The sequence below is a fragment of the Lentinus tigrinus genome (genome assembly GCF_003813185.1).
Source record: "Lentinus tigrinus ALCF2SS1-7 unplaced genomic scaffold L226scaffold_11, whole genome shotgun sequence".
NCBI lineage: Eukaryota > Fungi > Basidiomycota > Agaricomycetes > Polyporales > Polyporaceae > Lentinus > Lentinus tigrinus.
Genome location: NW_027137920.1, coordinates 792,201 through 806,318, shown reverse-complemented (window position 1 = coordinate 806,318; position 14,118 = coordinate 792,201). Strand labels below are relative to the sequence as shown.

General features: G+C 57.4%; 5 protein-coding genes across 5 annotated transcripts; 1 reads left to right on the top strand and 4 right to left on the bottom strand.

The window, feature by feature from the left end:
• The first annotated feature begins 31 nt into the window (after positions 1 to 31).
• L226DRAFT_552876 (tRNA guanosine-2'-O-methyltransferase) lies at positions 32 to 2,034 on the top strand. Its single transcript, XM_067682893.1, has 10 exons — positions 32 to 259; positions 317 to 561; positions 616 to 692; positions 752 to 868; positions 918 to 974; positions 1,029 to 1,095; positions 1,153 to 1,290; positions 1,339 to 1,426; positions 1,480 to 1,705; positions 1,767 to 2,034. Exons 1-10 carry the CDS (start codon positions 54 to 56, stop codon positions 1,944 to 1,946), a joined length of 1,401 nt encoding a protein of 466 aa, XP_067535902.1. The 5' UTR covers positions 32 to 53; the 3' UTR covers positions 1,947 to 2,034.
• On the bottom strand, positions 1,895 to 7,073 carry L226DRAFT_612942 (uncharacterized protein). Its single transcript, XM_067686452.1, has 17 exons — positions 6,776 to 7,073; positions 6,204 to 6,707; positions 4,677 to 6,131; positions 4,518 to 4,627; positions 4,415 to 4,459; positions 4,123 to 4,355; positions 3,621 to 4,065; positions 3,533 to 3,569; positions 3,385 to 3,478; positions 3,247 to 3,331; positions 3,072 to 3,195; positions 2,973 to 3,018; positions 2,894 to 2,910; positions 2,664 to 2,834; positions 2,448 to 2,600; positions 2,349 to 2,395; positions 1,895 to 2,290 (listed from the first exon to the last, which is right to left on the bottom strand). Exons 1-17 carry the CDS (start codon positions 6,947 to 6,949, stop codon positions 2,221 to 2,223), a joined length of 3,810 nt encoding a protein of 1,269 aa, XP_067535901.1. The 5' UTR covers positions 6,950 to 7,073; the 3' UTR covers positions 1,895 to 2,220.
• A 144-nt stretch (positions 7,074 to 7,217) lies between these two features.
• Positions 7,218 to 8,058, bottom strand: L226DRAFT_508072 (epsilon subunit of F1F0-ATP synthase N-terminal domain-containing protein; the record flags this gene model as incomplete). Its single annotated transcript, XM_067678164.1, has 4 exons — positions 7,218 to 7,497; positions 7,570 to 7,658; positions 7,724 to 7,877; positions 7,936 to 8,058. 4 exons carry the CDS (start codon positions 8,056 to 8,058, stop codon positions 7,372 to 7,374), a joined length of 492 nt encoding a protein of 163 aa, XP_067535900.1. The 3' UTR covers positions 7,218 to 7,371.
• Positions 8,059 to 8,423: 365 nt separating this feature from the next.
• L226DRAFT_534890 (uncharacterized protein) lies at positions 8,424 to 10,942 on the bottom strand. Its single transcript, XM_067680772.1, has 6 exons — positions 9,487 to 10,942; positions 9,133 to 9,424; positions 8,998 to 9,072; positions 8,866 to 8,943; positions 8,667 to 8,815; positions 8,424 to 8,613 (listed from the first exon to the last, which is right to left on the bottom strand). The coding sequence occupies exons 1-6, from the start codon at positions 10,789 to 10,791 to the stop codon at positions 8,449 to 8,451; spliced, it is 2,064 nt and encodes a 687-aa protein (XP_067535899.1). The 5' UTR covers positions 10,792 to 10,942; the 3' UTR covers positions 8,424 to 8,448.
• Positions 10,943 to 13,165: 2,223 nt separating this feature from the next.
• L226DRAFT_523023 (uncharacterized protein) lies at positions 13,166 to 13,954 on the bottom strand (the record flags this gene model as incomplete). Its single annotated transcript, XM_067678795.1, has 4 exons — positions 13,166 to 13,198; positions 13,256 to 13,466; positions 13,538 to 13,727; positions 13,783 to 13,954. The coding sequence occupies 4 exons, from the start codon at positions 13,952 to 13,954 to the stop codon at positions 13,166 to 13,168; spliced, it is 606 nt and encodes a 201-aa protein (XP_067535898.1).
• Between the last annotated feature and the right edge of the window lie 164 nt (positions 13,955 to 14,118).

The window sequence follows — 14,118 nt, the reverse complement described above, 5'->3', positions numbered from 1 at the left end:
CGTCCGACATCCTTCAAGTGCTCAGTGACCACGATCGGCATCCGAAACCCAACATGCTGACCCAGTACCTCTTTGTTTTTGCGCAGGTGCATGATGAGTTCCGAGTTCCGGAGCTGCTCTCTATATCCGAGCTGTACGGCTTCGAGATCAAATTTCCTGAGAATCCTGAGGACAAGGATACATCCCGGCCGTTCATGATCCTCGAGCTCGAGAGCGAGGAGCATGCACGACTTCTTGCGAGCAGGTGCATCCTGATCAAGTGAGTAGTTTCTTATACATATAAGAATTTTTCGCGCGCTGATGGATACGATCATAGGTACGTTTGTGAGTTTTACGCCCGAGGCAAGTCATACGATGAAATACACGAGAGGAACCGATTACGCAAGCCGCAATGGGAGAAGTACATCGAAGACACGTCGTTTAAGTTTCTTGTCACGGCTTTTAACCACACCATCCCGCAATGGCGCCAGAAAGACGTCGTCGAGAGCTTCTCGTATATGGACTTCCGGGGCAAGATCGATATGAAGAATCCGGATATCACGCTTGCCTGTTTTGAGGAATGCGAGTTATCTTTACCCTCTTGCTCCTATCACGCTCTGCTGACCCGAGAGACAGATCCTGACAAGCACGGCACGACCCGCGAGAAGACCGAGGGCGATGGCGAGTTCGACGAGGTCTGGTTCGGCAGGTTGGTGCGTCTGTTCATCTGATCGCTGGACACATATTGACCTGACCGCCTCTGGTTACACAGATTGAGGTTGGACTGGCTCGCCCTCTGGTCAAGAAGTTCGACGTAAAGAAACGCGTTTACTTCGGAAATACTAGCATGGAAGCCGAGATGTCTCTGCTCATGGCCAACCAGACTCTGGTACGTAGACTATCGCCACATATGATCATGCAACTGAACAGAGCACTAGGCATCACCAGGGAAGCTGGTCTATGACCCCTTCGTCGGCACGGGCAGCATTGCTTATGTAGGTGTTCTTGACCACATGTTTGCCTTGGTGCTCAACGCGGGTACCTCACAGACGACTGCACACTTCGGCGCGTTTGTGTTCGGGTCAGATATAGATGGAAGACAGATAAGAGGGAAAGGTCAATCTTCACTGGTAATTCTGACGACCTTACCTTGCTCACTATGCGTTGCTCTAGTCAAACCTCCAGGGATCATCCGTGCAGCTGCGCAATACGGTGTAGCCAACCGCATCATGGACCTCTGCACGTTTGACGTCACGCAGAATCCGTGGCGGTGTGGAGAACTCTTCGACGCGATTGTCACTGATCCTCCTTGTATGTTCAATGGATCCGTATGAGAGATGACGCTTACCATAGCATCAGACGGCGTTCGTGCAGGAGCAAAACGACTGGGTCGAAAAAACAAACGACCGCCGAGGGAAGGGCCTCTCCCGGTGCACGTCGAGCGTCCGTGAGTACATACATCTTCGCTCTACAGGTTATGAAACTGAGAATACTTCACAGCGACGATCAACCTTACGTTCCTCCTACAAAACCGTACGAGCTGTCCGAGCTTGCTCGGGACCTCGTGCTGCTCGCGAGATACATGCTCAAGCCCCGCGGACGACTTGTCTTCTTCCTGCCTACAGTCACAGAGGAGTACGAAGAGCTCGACGTCCAAGCGATGCTCTGCGAGGGCATGGAGATCGTCGCCAACTCGTTGCAGAACTTTGGATCCTGGGGGCGCAGAGTATGTCCTCTCAACTCAATCATCCCATGAGCGCATCGAACTGACTTCGAACGCTGTGCAGCTCATCACTATTCGCAAGACTACGACGAAAAAGTTCTCTCCGCCGACTTTCGATCCTGCGCACGCGGTCACGGACAACGTTGACGCACATGTGCCTGCGCACAAAGATTTCAGAGAGAAGTACTTCCAGGGATTCAAGAAAAACGATGCTATTGCAGACAGTGAAGCACGGGAGGATTAGATACTAGCAACTATCGGGGTATGATACAAGTATGTACGAGCACAGACTGAAATATGGTGTAACTTAAGCACGAGAGCGTTTGCAAAGCGAAGAAGTAGGAACAAAGCACCAGTCAGGAGGGAACGTGAACTGAACGAGAGAGCGGAGAGTGTCAAGAGGGCAGAGTTTCTAGCGCGAGCAGAGGAGAAGCAGCAACAGCAGGAGCGTCAGCCTTTTGAGGGTATGGTGGGTATCAAGAGAGAGGTACGTGGCTGACTTGAGATGGGCAGGAGACTCAGAGATGGTTCTTGCTAATGTAACGAGCGGTGGCTGCGATGCGGAAGTTTAACGGAACAACGGTGTGCCTAGATGGTTTGCCAGTCAGATGAGCCGAGCTAGGATGAGGGCAATGCAGATACATACTCGTAGTACTCTTGGATATCGGCGCCGTCCATGATCAGGACATCTCCCTGGTGTGTAAATGAGTGATGCACCTATGGAGCTATCAAACACGTTACGCACATGTCTGAGGAACAGCGTCAGCGACTTGGGCGCGTTCCCGGTCCCGCCATCCGTGCGGTATTTCCTATGCCGACGGAAGTGCATGTGTGCGCAAGAGCCGAGAGACAGCGATGCCACTCGGGGTCCCAGCCCTGGCTCGGCGTCGCTGTGGAACTAGTCCAGGCAACGTTCGACTTAGCAAGGTCACTCACAGTGTGTTACAACAGAGCTACGCACCGACATGCTCTGCTTTTCCATATATGCAGCGCTGAGGACCTCGTTGAATTGATACGGTTGCCTTTCAGCTTGCATGATGCTCATCATGCGCGATTGAATCAAGTCGCGCGCTTTCACCACTGCGGAAGGCGCCGCATCGAAGGGGACGGTATTCCCGGTTCCACCCACGTACTAAGCATAAAGGTAGTGAGCATCAGTGCATCGCCTGGCGGCATTGTAGGGAATCGTACCTGGTACGGCTCCCCAGCTGCCCCGACCATGGGATCCAGATCAGCGGCAAATCGTGCAAGGAAGGCGGAAAGGACGCACAATTCTGAGAGAAGTAGTTGGTGAGAAACTCGCCTCGACATTGGTGCTGTAAGCATTTTGGGGTCAGCAGCTGCCATATACCCGAAATGCGGTACTCACCGCTTTCAAAGGGAAACGACGAAACTGGAGTTCGCCAGTCTTCGCTTGTTCTTGGTATTCTTCGAATATCTCGTCGGCAATGCTGTTGACCATATGGTTTCCGAGTACCAAGTAGATCGTCCCTCTATCCCCACAATGAGTCATCGGAAGGACACCGGGGGGAGTAAACACGCACTGGATATCAGGAAGTTTGTAAGCATGGTAATGACTGAAGTGGCCGTCCGGGGTCCTATACGGCCGCATTGGGTATGCTATTATGTCTGTCTGCTTATCAGCCTATGCAGCTCGAGGGATGTGGCGAATCATGACATACGTTCGTCAAGCACATTGTGCGTCACGAACTTCGGATCTTTTTGATCCCGGAACTCCTTCGCAATTCGGTTCTTTCCCGTGGCCTGCATCGTTGCCTGCATAACACCTGATTACACACGACAGACAAGCATGAATGAACATCTACTCACGCCGCAGTTCTGACACTCCCAACATTGCCATTTGAACCTTGGTAATGTCGGCAAAAGTTTGCAAAGTGCATTCGAGAGAGACACGCACCTGCTGGAGAGACGGCCGCACTTCTTGCAGTGCCAACCCCTGCTGAAGCGATGACCTGTGACGACGCCATCGTCCGGTTCCGCGGGCGGCTGAGGGCAAATGTCTCCGAGCGGATCGTGCTCACATATGAAGGCTACCGCCAGGAAGGTTTCGTCGTAGGTTAGGTCTTCAGGCGCCAGAGTTCCATCGGAAAGCCTCCAGAAGGCTTTGCAGGATGGCTGGAGGCACATCCAGCCCTGTTGATAGACGAGACGAGAGCTGGCTTTGCAGGATGAACACTGGGCTTCAAGCGGCGCGACAGGCTTCTCAGGCTGGTCTGGCTCCGGTATGCACGATGCATCTGACGGCTGGATCCACCAGGGAGCAGGTTGTTGCTCGCACCACTCGAACGCAAACTTCCAGCGGACTACGAATCCCTTCGCGTTGTTTTCAGGCTGGCGTTCGGCTACCGCGGCCCATCAGCACTCGCTCCGGGATTGACGGAGAGCGCAACTGAACGTACCCCAGGCATGCACGATGTGGTAAAATCCTAAGACGACGTACATGCAATTCTTCCTCGCCGAGAGGTCATAGGGGAAGAGAGCATAGCGGTCGTCGATGAGCAGAGCTATCTCTTTCTTCAATCGGAACGTCTGCAGCAGCGCGCGGACGGACTTGTCTCCCTCGCGCTGATCAGAAGCTTCCTGCAGCTTCAGCTTGCCCTTGTTGCTGTGTAGACTCTCCGCCTTGCCCCCTCTGCTCCGAGCGACTGGCCCTCAGCTCACAAAGCGACAAGCCGATACTGAAGCACGCACCCATGGGAGATGATGAGCCGACCATCCCTAGCCAATAGATCCCGACTACGCGCCATTCGCCCTTCAGCTCAAGGAGAATATACTATACATTGGCGAACCTCACCTCGCATAATACCCGCCGAGGAGGTATCCCCGGGCAATGTCATCCTTGAAGTAAACGCCACCTTGATAGCTCTTGAACCAGTCGAATGACTCGCAGACCTCCTGCCTCGACTGCGAGACGTTCAAGGGCTGGGCTCGAGTGCAAGCATTGAAGACTCACCTTGGCCCAGATCGGGGGTTGAGCGGTCAATGGGCGCTTCGAGATCTGTGGAGGCGGGAGAGGCTTGGGTATGCGGGTTTTCGATGTCCGAACGGATGCAGGCGTTGTGGATGACAGCAGAGGAGGAGGGGTAGGTTTCACAGAGCTACGAGACGGAGGAACGGGTGTAACCAAGCTAGCAGCGCGCCATTCCCAAGGGTCCTTGTAGTCGTCCTCATCGTCCTCAGGCACCGCAACGTCCTCAACCGCAGCAGCCGCGCTTTGACTACTTAGCGCCTCGCGGCCAGCGGAGATGACCTCGCGGAGAGGAACGTCTTCCTCGTCGTCCGACGGCGGATATTCGTCCTCAGCACAGGGATCTCGCGCGGTCCAGACCTCGGCAGGGGAAACAGTGCTGGTCAAAGTCACCAACGCGTCCGTTGCGCCGTCCCGGAGCATCCTGTCTGCCTCCGGGAGGTCCCTGGGTAGGCCGAGGCTCGGCCAGGGAGCAGGACTACGAGGAAGTGGCCTCCGCACTAGAGTGGGCTTCCGCAACATGACCACTGCCCGATGCACCTTGGATTCGACGGCACAACGGTCAACGTCCGACACCCCTTCGACATCGCGTGGACGTTTGCGGGACGCAGCAGCTCCCGACGAGGTCTCGCCGTCGCTGGGGGCAGGGCTGCCGGCGAAGAAGGAGCCCTCGCGGGTGAGCTGCCCTTCGTGGTGGTGGAACACTGACAGCTGCATGGTGGGACGCGGGCTGTCGCGCTGGGGCACATCTGCGGTGTTGAACTTCTGGGTGGGATCATAACCATCTTTACCCCTCTGGCGCTTTGCGGGCCTTTCGTCGGCGTCCGTGTTCACTTTCCGCGGCCTTCCCTTGCCCCTCGCGTCTGCCTGTGGCATCTTGGGGCGGCGTTTCCGTGTCTTCCTCTGGTTGGTGGGGGCCGTGGGCGGTCGTCCGGGTTGCGGAGGGTGTTCGGAAGCAGCAGTGAGTGATATGAGGTTGGGAGGTGATTTTTGTAATTGATAATGAGTGAGAGACGTGGGAGTCGAGTGTTGTCCTTGGGGTGTGGGAGTAATAGGATTTGTTGAAGGCGCACATGGTCTGTCTGCCTTGTCTGTCTTACTACGCTTCTTGCGATTACCTTGCTCGACAGCTGCAGCGGACCCACGCTTGGCGCGCCCGCCGGTGTCCTCATCTGCCACAGTTTGCTGGGAAGTTTCGTTTGCGGCTTCTCTCGCACCATTCCGGACCTGCCGCAGCTTGGAGTTACCGCCCACCTTGCTTCGCGAGTTCGACTTCCCATGGTGTGACATCAGCGGATCGTCCGCGAGCGGTGCCCCAGCGTACTCCGTGTGCTGCTCGTCCTCCTCAACGGTGGTGTTCAACGTCAACCCGCTGGCGGGGTACGAAGCGGCCTCTACCGCTGTGGGAGAGCGGAGGTGTGCTTCTCCAGGGTCGGGTACCTGCAAGCGACGTCAAGTGCGCCGTTAGCCAACAACAAACGCAAACATACGCCGAACTATGCGTGCACGTACTTCGCTGGTCGACTCGTCGGGCAACGAGGCTAAGGAAGATATATCGCTGAGTGGTGAGAGACAGCTCTCCATGAACACATCGACGTCGCGCTGGTCCGCGAAGACCACCATGTCATCCTTATATTCTTCGTCAATGTCCGCAGCATGCAGTACCGCAGCTTCAAGAGGGAGAGCATCGATGGGCTCATGCACATCCTGCACGTTGCCGAGCTCGGTGGAAGCGTCCGTGAGAGGCGTCAAAGGCGCGTCCACATCGGCAACGCGCGTCTCAGGAGACTTCTGCAGTATGTCAGGGAGGCGGTACTGAAACCCACGTCTCTTCCGCTCAGTGTCAACCACCTTCTGCGCGGATGAGGCACCGTTGCAGAACCATGACCAATAGAAGTTGACAAAGACCAAGGCGGTGTCCAGGGAAGTGTGGTCATGCGCTACAACCTCCGAATGGACCCTGTCCGAATCTGGCTGGAACGCGAGCTCTGCCCATCGCACGGCTGCGGCGCGTGTCTGCGAGGCGGGATTCAGCAAACGGAGCGCACACATACCCGCAAGCAAATACAGCAGGTTAGACTCACATCAGGTGCGTTCCTTATATCTTCAGCGAGTCTCTTAAGCCAGTCGTCGCGTTTGCCTTTGGTCCGGGTATTGTGCAAACAATGCTTGTGGATGAAGAATACGCTGATGAACGGAGGATCGTCGAGGAGACTGCGATCCTTCCACGACGCGGGTAGCCTCATCACAGTCGTCATGACTGGACGACGAGGACGAGGACGGAAAGAAAGAAATGGGGAGAGGGAGAGTTGCGGGAAGCTGTAAAACTTGATTTAGAGTTACGTTCGACGTCGCTGGATGTACGCCGGACCACCAAAGTACATATAGGCTTGTGCACCCGGGTCTTCCTCACCCGCATCAGGAACTCTCACCCAGCAGTGACGCTTAAGCGGTAGGGTTGTACGACTGTGGGATCGCTGCGATCCCGCATGACAAGCACATCTTATCTTCGCGCGGTGTCTGGCCACCACGGATCCCGTTTCCGAATATTCGCCTGATGTCCGAGCGCTTCACGCGGTGCAGAGCTTGCGGGAGGTATGCAACGACGAAGGAAGAGCAGCGACTTGCGTGCAGAGCGTGGTACGGGTCTATGCTACGTGAAAAAGCAGAAAACGCGACTTTACTTAGCAAGTGCATGCTGGAGAGCCTCGTAAACATCCGCCTCAATGCGCGCCTCCACCTTGTCCGCCTCCGAGCCATTGCCCGCAGCAACCCGCAACGCCTCCTGGAGGTTCGCACGAACAGCCTGAAAGAAGCAAAAGGAAGCGTTGCATCAATTAGACTGTCCTAGGTCGTAGAAAGCGGGCGCGGTAAGTACCTCTGCAGAGAATGCTTCAAGAGGTGCAGCCTCCACGGCGTTGATCGTGAGCTTGTTGTTCGGGTGGACAGTCGCGAACCCGCCCGAGACTGACACATTTGACAGCATGAGCACAAGGGAGGGTATTGCGGCGAGTATGTTAAGAAGGACGCACCGAACCACTTTTTCGACGTGTTGCCGGACTCGATGACCTCAACGACACCAGGACGGAGGGGCTCAATCGCGGGCGCGTGGTTGGCGAGGATACCCATGTCACCCGTCGCCGCGGCAAGGTTCACCTGGACGACATCGGTGGAGGTGAAGATAGCCTAGAAGACGCGTTCGAGGTCAAGGTTGTCCCGGGATGAAACAGCTGCTGGCACGAACCTGGTGGGGGAGGACGAGGGACAGGCTGATCTTGTCAGCAGCCTCGGCGTAACCTCTCCTGCCGAGGGTGAGATTGCGAGGTACTCGCCGAGCAACAGAGGTAGCCAGACGAAGAGCAGACATGAGTTTTGCGGGTGAGTGGGACGTGCGCGACAGCGAGCTCGACTTTCCGCCATGGCCGACGGCGGGGAATGCCGGGTGCAGGAATCACGTGCATTTTCTCAGGCCTTTCGGAGCGCCCGAGTCTTAGATCCTTGACGGTCACGCTGCCGCAGCTTGCCCGTCGCGGCGTTCTGTCGACCAGACCATGTCTGCTACGTATCAAACTCTTCGTCTCACAATCTAGTTTGACTAAATGCTGTCCCCCTGCGCTTAACGACACGCTCGACTGAAAGGACGGACTCCGGAAAGCGCAAACTTCGACACCTTCTACGATCTCATGGTTGAAACTATGTGCAGTCTCTAGCTACCACCCAAACCATTCGCTCAACGATATCCCATGTGTTCAATTCACTACATGCGGGTCGGACTGGGAGTGGGAGTGGGGCTAGGGAGAGGACGGCGATAGGCAGACTGCATGGGCGGCATCAATGCTCCGGGCATGACACTCAGGTTAGGATGCGCCAGGCCCATAGGTTGAGGGTGTCCTATCGGGGGAGCACGCCCAGGACCGCCCATCTATAATATGGTGAGCATATGACGGATTGAACATGGCTCGGAGGTGTACTGACCTTGACCGACTGCTTCTGCTTAGCGTAGAACGCGAAGAGGTCTGCGATCTGCTGCTCGAGCCCTTGCCTCTCGCGCTGCAGTCTCGTCACATCCTGCGTCATGAGCAGGACCTCGCGGGTGAGCTCCTTCTTGAATTGCTCGACGTGGACTGCGTTGTGTCAGCATGTGCGACCTGCGGAGAGGAGACGGACATCTTACTTTGCACGTTTATCGCAGTCGCCTCCTTCATTGCCTCCACGAAGCGCAACCGCTCACCGCGTATCTCGTTGGTCAGCTCTGCAAATGGTCAGCACTCAGCTGCGAACATAGGAAGATAGGAACCTTGCGCACCTGTAGCCAAGACCTTCAGTAATCGTTCCTGGTCCTGGTGCTGACGGTCGATCACCCCAATGACCGACTCGGTCGCTGCAACGCATACATGAGTAACTTCCATGACGAATGCTATCGAACGGTAAAGGTACGTACTCAGCATGTTCCGCGTCTCCGCACTGTGTCGCATGTCCTCCTGCACCGCGGCCATGAGACCATTCACCGACGCATGGAGGTTAGCCGTGTTCTGCTCGCGTTCCTTGTTCTCGATGAGCAGCCGCCTGATATCCGAAAGCAGATTGCTGCCCGGCGGAGCGTCTCCATCCGCTGAGGCCCCTTCGCTGTCTTGCAGCTCTGTAATGGGACCGAGGTCTCTGCAGAGCTGTTGGACTCCGGCGGCGACACCCTCGATCTGGGACGTCCCATGCTTGACGAAAGCTTCGAGCCACTGTGCATGTAATACATGTGCATTAGCTCTGCAACCATGAGGTGTTATGTGATGGCACTCACGGTGTTGAGCTCATTGAGGTAGCGAATGCTGTCAGTCTGCTGCTCCAGCTGACTCGCGCGCTGCTCCTCCGCGTCTCTGAGGAGTGCCACGACTTCGGCAAGCTGGCCCTCCTGCTCGCCGGCACTCCCCTCCGTTCCCCGCTGAACGAGATGGTCAAGCTTCTCATGCAACGCAGCCAAGTCCGGCAGCCCAGTAGCCTGTCGAGCAGGCGTATCCCCAGTCGAACCTGTCAGCTTCTCCACAGTGACCTGCAGCTCTGACAAGTGGCCCTTGATGTCCGTTTGGAGTGCTTCCAGCTTCCCGAGAACGACAGGGGCAGGGGCTTCTCCGTCTTGTCCAGGCCCGGGTCGCCGGCGGAGCTCTTCCAGGACCTCATCCACCTTCGTGCGGATGGAAACGATGTTCGTGGCTGCAGTTGCGGACCGCCCCTGCAGGCCCTCCACACCTTGCCGGATGTCCTCCAAGAGCGGCTGGACCGTCTCATCCGTCCTCCCCGCAGGTGGTACCTCCACCGGCCTCGCAATGCTGCTGCCTGACGGCGGCAGCGGGATCGTACGCGGCTGGAACGCAGAGCTTGTCTGCAGCACGGGTGCGCCCGCGTCTGCACTCTCCGCAGAGTAATTCGACATCGGCGACACGGGCGTGCTATCGCCTTGTGGGGGAGCCAAGAACCAACTACCCCCATTCCGACCACTGAACGCGCTCACTCGTGGGGTTGGCAGCGGCGGCGGCGACCCCAGCCGCGACGCAAGCGTCGTCAGCCTTCCAGAGCGGTCCGACAGAGGAGACCCCACGTCCGAGCCCAAGTACGCGTCCACGATCGACGTGCTCGCGCTCGACGCCCCCGTAGCCTGCCGTCCGAGCTTGAGCGAGACTGGACTGTCACCGCCCTGGCTCGGACGAACCAGCTTCGTGGGCGTCGACCCCATGGGGCTCTGCGGTCTCGAAGAAGTAGGAGAAGAGGACGCGCCCTCGATCTGCGCGAGGCGCTGTTTGACCACCGAGCGCTGGTCCAGGTTGCGGATGGACGGGCTCGGGGTGCGCGCCGTGGGGCTCTCGAGGCCGCGCGTGGGCGAGAGGAACGCGCTGCGCACGCTCGAGGGCGTCGTGGGCGGCGCGGGGAGGGACGCCAGCGCGGATGCGGAGAGGTTGCGCAGGTCGAGTTTGAGTGGGGGCTTCTTCTTGGCGGGGTCCGACGGGACTGGAGGGAGTTCGCGGGTTACGCTGCTTGTCGTCGTGGAGGTGCGGGATGTTGGTGTCGCGGAGGTGCGGGATGTTGGTGTCGCTGGAGGAAGGCCCGGCATTGGCTTCTCGGTAGGCGTGGAAAGCGTCTCCCGTCTGAACGCGGATACTCGCGGTGTCTCGACCGGAGGTGTTCCCAACGCCGATCCTTCAGCACCCGCTGAGCGTGGTGTGCTGGGCGTCGGTGCGCGCGTGGACGGCTCCATGGACGACGCACTGTATGCGCTCTCAGAAACCGCAGGAGACCGAGGCTTGCTATCCTGTGCTTCCAGAACCGCATCCCTGTCCGAATCAAGCATCAGCTCGCACATTACTTCCAACTTGGTACGCGGAACAGTCTCAACAAGACATACCACAGCGCGCTCACCCACGTCGCCCTCTCCGCCAACGAGCTCGCCGCGAACCTCTCCCGCGCGCGGCCCTCAAACTGCAGCTCAAACACCTTCAGCTCCGGGTCGTCCGGGAAGAGGTCCCGCTCTGCCCCGTCGAGGTCCCCCGTGTTCAGCGAGCGCACGTCCGTGCACGCCGCGAGCGGCACGAGCTTCGGCGACGGGTTCCCCTGCGGCGTCTCCCACGTGATGAGCATGTGCGTCGCGTGCAGAGAGCCTGTGCAGCTCATCCACACTGGCGGGAGGTTCGCTGCGGGGATGCGCGAGAGGTAGAGGAGCGGGCCGGTCTTCATGCCTGTGTGCGCGGACATGGGTGTGGTGCATATTGTCCGGTCTTCTGGTGTCCCCTTCGCGAGAGGCGCAGGGATTTGGAGCGTGAGGGGCGCGTGCCTGGGTCTCCGAAATGCGCTGTTGTCGCTGCGGTTGCTGCTACGGACGCCGGGGGAGGGGCGAGGTGGGAGAGCTCGCTCTTGAAGAGGCTGAGGCTGTGGCGATGGCGATACCTCACGGACGGCTATTTCAACTTCAAGTTGCTGGGGTAGAGGCGGGGGCTTGTTCTTCTTGAAAACCGAGAGCAGGTTCCGGAAGGACTGGCGGATGGGCGAGCGCGCCTTGTCTTTCCCCTCCGCGGCGCCCCCTCCGCTCCGTATACTGAAACTATCGCGCCGCACCGAGAGTCGCTTCGGAGTCTGCGAGGCGGCTGACGAGGTGTCCAGCGCCTCGAAGCGCCCGATGAGCTCCTTCGTCGTTCCCCGCCGGTTGAGTTGTGAAGCACCTTCTCGGTGGGGGAGAGGATGTGCATGTGCAAAGTATGAGTTGGGATCGTGCGCTGGCGCATGCCCTTGGCCGTCCTCCATGCGTGTCCGGAACGCAGACTGCGGGGACGCCGCGGAGGATGGGGAGTATACGCGGACAGCGCCACCTGCGGCGAACCTCGACGACTTCGGATGGGCCTGCATAACCGCATCGTCGAAGGGCGTATGGATGGGTGTGGACTCGTCTGTTGCTGTACTCCTCCGGGTCATGGGCTGAGAGTATGAAGCGGACATGGGGTTATGCGTCTACAGCATGCAAACAGGCCTGAGCGAGTGCCAGCGCCACCAATATAGTATTGGTCCCATTCGAAATCGACAGGCAAGTTGTCAGCCCCCGTGTCATACATTGGCGACGCCGGTGTTGGAGCCTAGTTCCGCTGGCGCACATCAGGCTTACTGTAGAAAGCCCTGCACTCACGAGCTTGGATACCGAGAATAGCATGAAAGTCGAATGAACGTTACACTCGTTTCGAAGAGATCGAAATGTATGGTAATTATAGTGTAAAAAATCAAGGCGCGACAGGTTGAGTAAGAACATACATATGTGCAACAGGTTTCGATGAAGAGCAGGGGAAAGCGCGCCATGTGGTCCGCAAGAGAGTATGGTGTGTTCGAACGTCAGTGCGGCATGTTCAGTAGGTAGCATGCTCTGCGTGTCGCACGCAGGTTTGTGACTGGACCACTTGGCGCAAGTTCTGTGTGTCGCAGGTTCTCCGGCGGTCCGGAGGAAGATGTAGTATCAGGTTCAAGCTTCTCTGAAGTACTGATTGAGTGTTACGATCGGAGTCCAAGCCAATGTTAGTCTATACTGTTATCGGAGTTATGTAGTTGCAGCAAGCCATAGTCGGAGTAAATATTTATCAGTACAGATCTGAGATGAAGTGATGTAGTCCTAAGTCTGATGCTTACTAGCTTAAGCAGGCTTATTATAATGTTTCAGTGAACCCACACAGGCTCGCTGTCAATCTCTCGTCGCCCGCTGATGCAGCCCCTCGAGTTTATCTAACCTTTACACCTGTAGCATCGATGCATTGCTACCTTGAATGCGACGTGCAACCTGTTGTAAAGGGCACCTGCAACGTGCGACCTGTTGCAGGGGGAACCTGCAACTTGCTGCAGGGTCCGTGTCTCTGGAATTATTACACGCAAATACCACCCACAGAAATGTACTGAATTCCGAGACCATATCGTACACGTACAGCTATGATTCTTCTCTAGCGTTGTTACGCGCCTTACTTCGTGGTCAAGCCCTGGACGAGCTGAATCTGTAGCGATGCGCAGCTGTCAGATCCGATGCCGCTGGACAGGGCGCATATACTCACCTCGTCCTTCGTGATGGTCCTCAACTCGCCGGGAACCGCCGTCCTCCCGGACATGGCACTGAATGCGATGTCGACCGCCTGGCCAACCTTGCCATGCGTAGCGTACCAGTAGCGGATCTCGTCCGGGACGACTTCGATGATAGCGACGCGCGGGTCGTTGCGATCGCCCTTGTGCACGCCGTCGCCGAGGTCACCGAACCATGCGGCGGTGCTGCAATAAAGCACGTAGATGCGAGGTTAAGTCGGAACTGCTCAGCACGGACGGATGGGAGATGGACGTACGCGGAACTCCAGTGCTTCTCGATGTTCGCCTTGTCCTGGGAGACCTTGGCGATGCCCGAGTAGGACGCCCAGTTGGTGGTGGTGGGGTCGTAGAAGGAGACGTTGACGTGTGAATCGTTGCCGATCTCTTCGAATTTGTGTGAGGCCTTGTTGGCGATGAAGACGAGCGTCACCTGGGTAGGCGACACTGCTGCAAGTGTTTGGTGAGCACGGGGGGCGAGATGGTGACGACACGCGAGACTTACGACCAGCAGGAGCCATCGCGCGGGAGTGCAGCTGACCGGACGAGGAGCGCGTGGTGAGCATACCGGTCTTGACGTTCTTGAGAATGGCGTGGAGACCCTCAATCTTCTCCTGAGGCGTGAGGTTGTTATTCTCAGCCTTGGCGGTGTAGGGGTCGAGGTCTTTGTTGGACATGATGATGTGTGGATTGGTGATATACGAGGTGGTCTGTGCAGAAAGTGGCGGATAGATGAGGAGGGGGATTGCGAGAAGACCGGCCTCTGGGAGAGTATATATGCTGAAGAGACTGACGAAGGTCGGTGACGGACTGAGACTGACGTTTGCGCTGGAGTCTGGAC

Bases quoted from the DNA above. Each gene is read 5' to 3' on its own strand.
- L226DRAFT_552876 (XM_067682893.1), top strand. From the start codon at position 54: ATGCTGACCCAGTACCTCTTTGTTTTTGCGCAGGTGCATGATGAGTTC. The intron at 562-615 runs GCGAGTTATCTT...CCCGAGAGACAG, and splicing joins GCTTGCCTGTTTTGAGGAAT to ATCCTGACAAGCACGGCACG. The intron at 1,291-1,338 runs GTATGTTCAATG...CCATAGCATCAG, and splicing joins GATTGTCACTGATCCTCCTT to ACGGCGTTCGTGCAGGAGCA.
- L226DRAFT_612942 (XM_067686452.1), bottom strand. From the start codon at position 6,949: ATGACGACTGTGATGAGGCTACCCGCGTCGTGGAAGGATCGCAGTCTC. The intron at 4,356-4,414 runs GTGCGTGCTTCA...CGCTCGGAGCAG, and splicing joins CGGCTCATCATCTCCCATGG to AGGGGGCAAGGCGGAGAGTC. The intron at 3,479-3,532 runs GTGAGTAGATGT...GGTGTTATGCAG, and splicing joins GGGAGTGTCAGAACTGCGGC to GCAACGATGCAGGCCACGGG.
- L226DRAFT_534890 (XM_067680772.1), bottom strand. From the start codon at position 10,791: ATGCCGGGCCTTCCTCCAGCGACACCAACATCCCGCACCTCCGCGACA. The intron at 9,425-9,486 runs GTGAGTGCCATC...TTACATGCACAG, and splicing joins ACCTCAATGAGCTCAACACC to TGGCTCGAAGCTTTCGTCAA. The intron at 8,944-8,997 runs GTGCGCAAGGTT...GACCATTTGCAG, and splicing joins ACTGAAGGTCTTGGCTACAG to AGCTGACCAACGAGATACGC.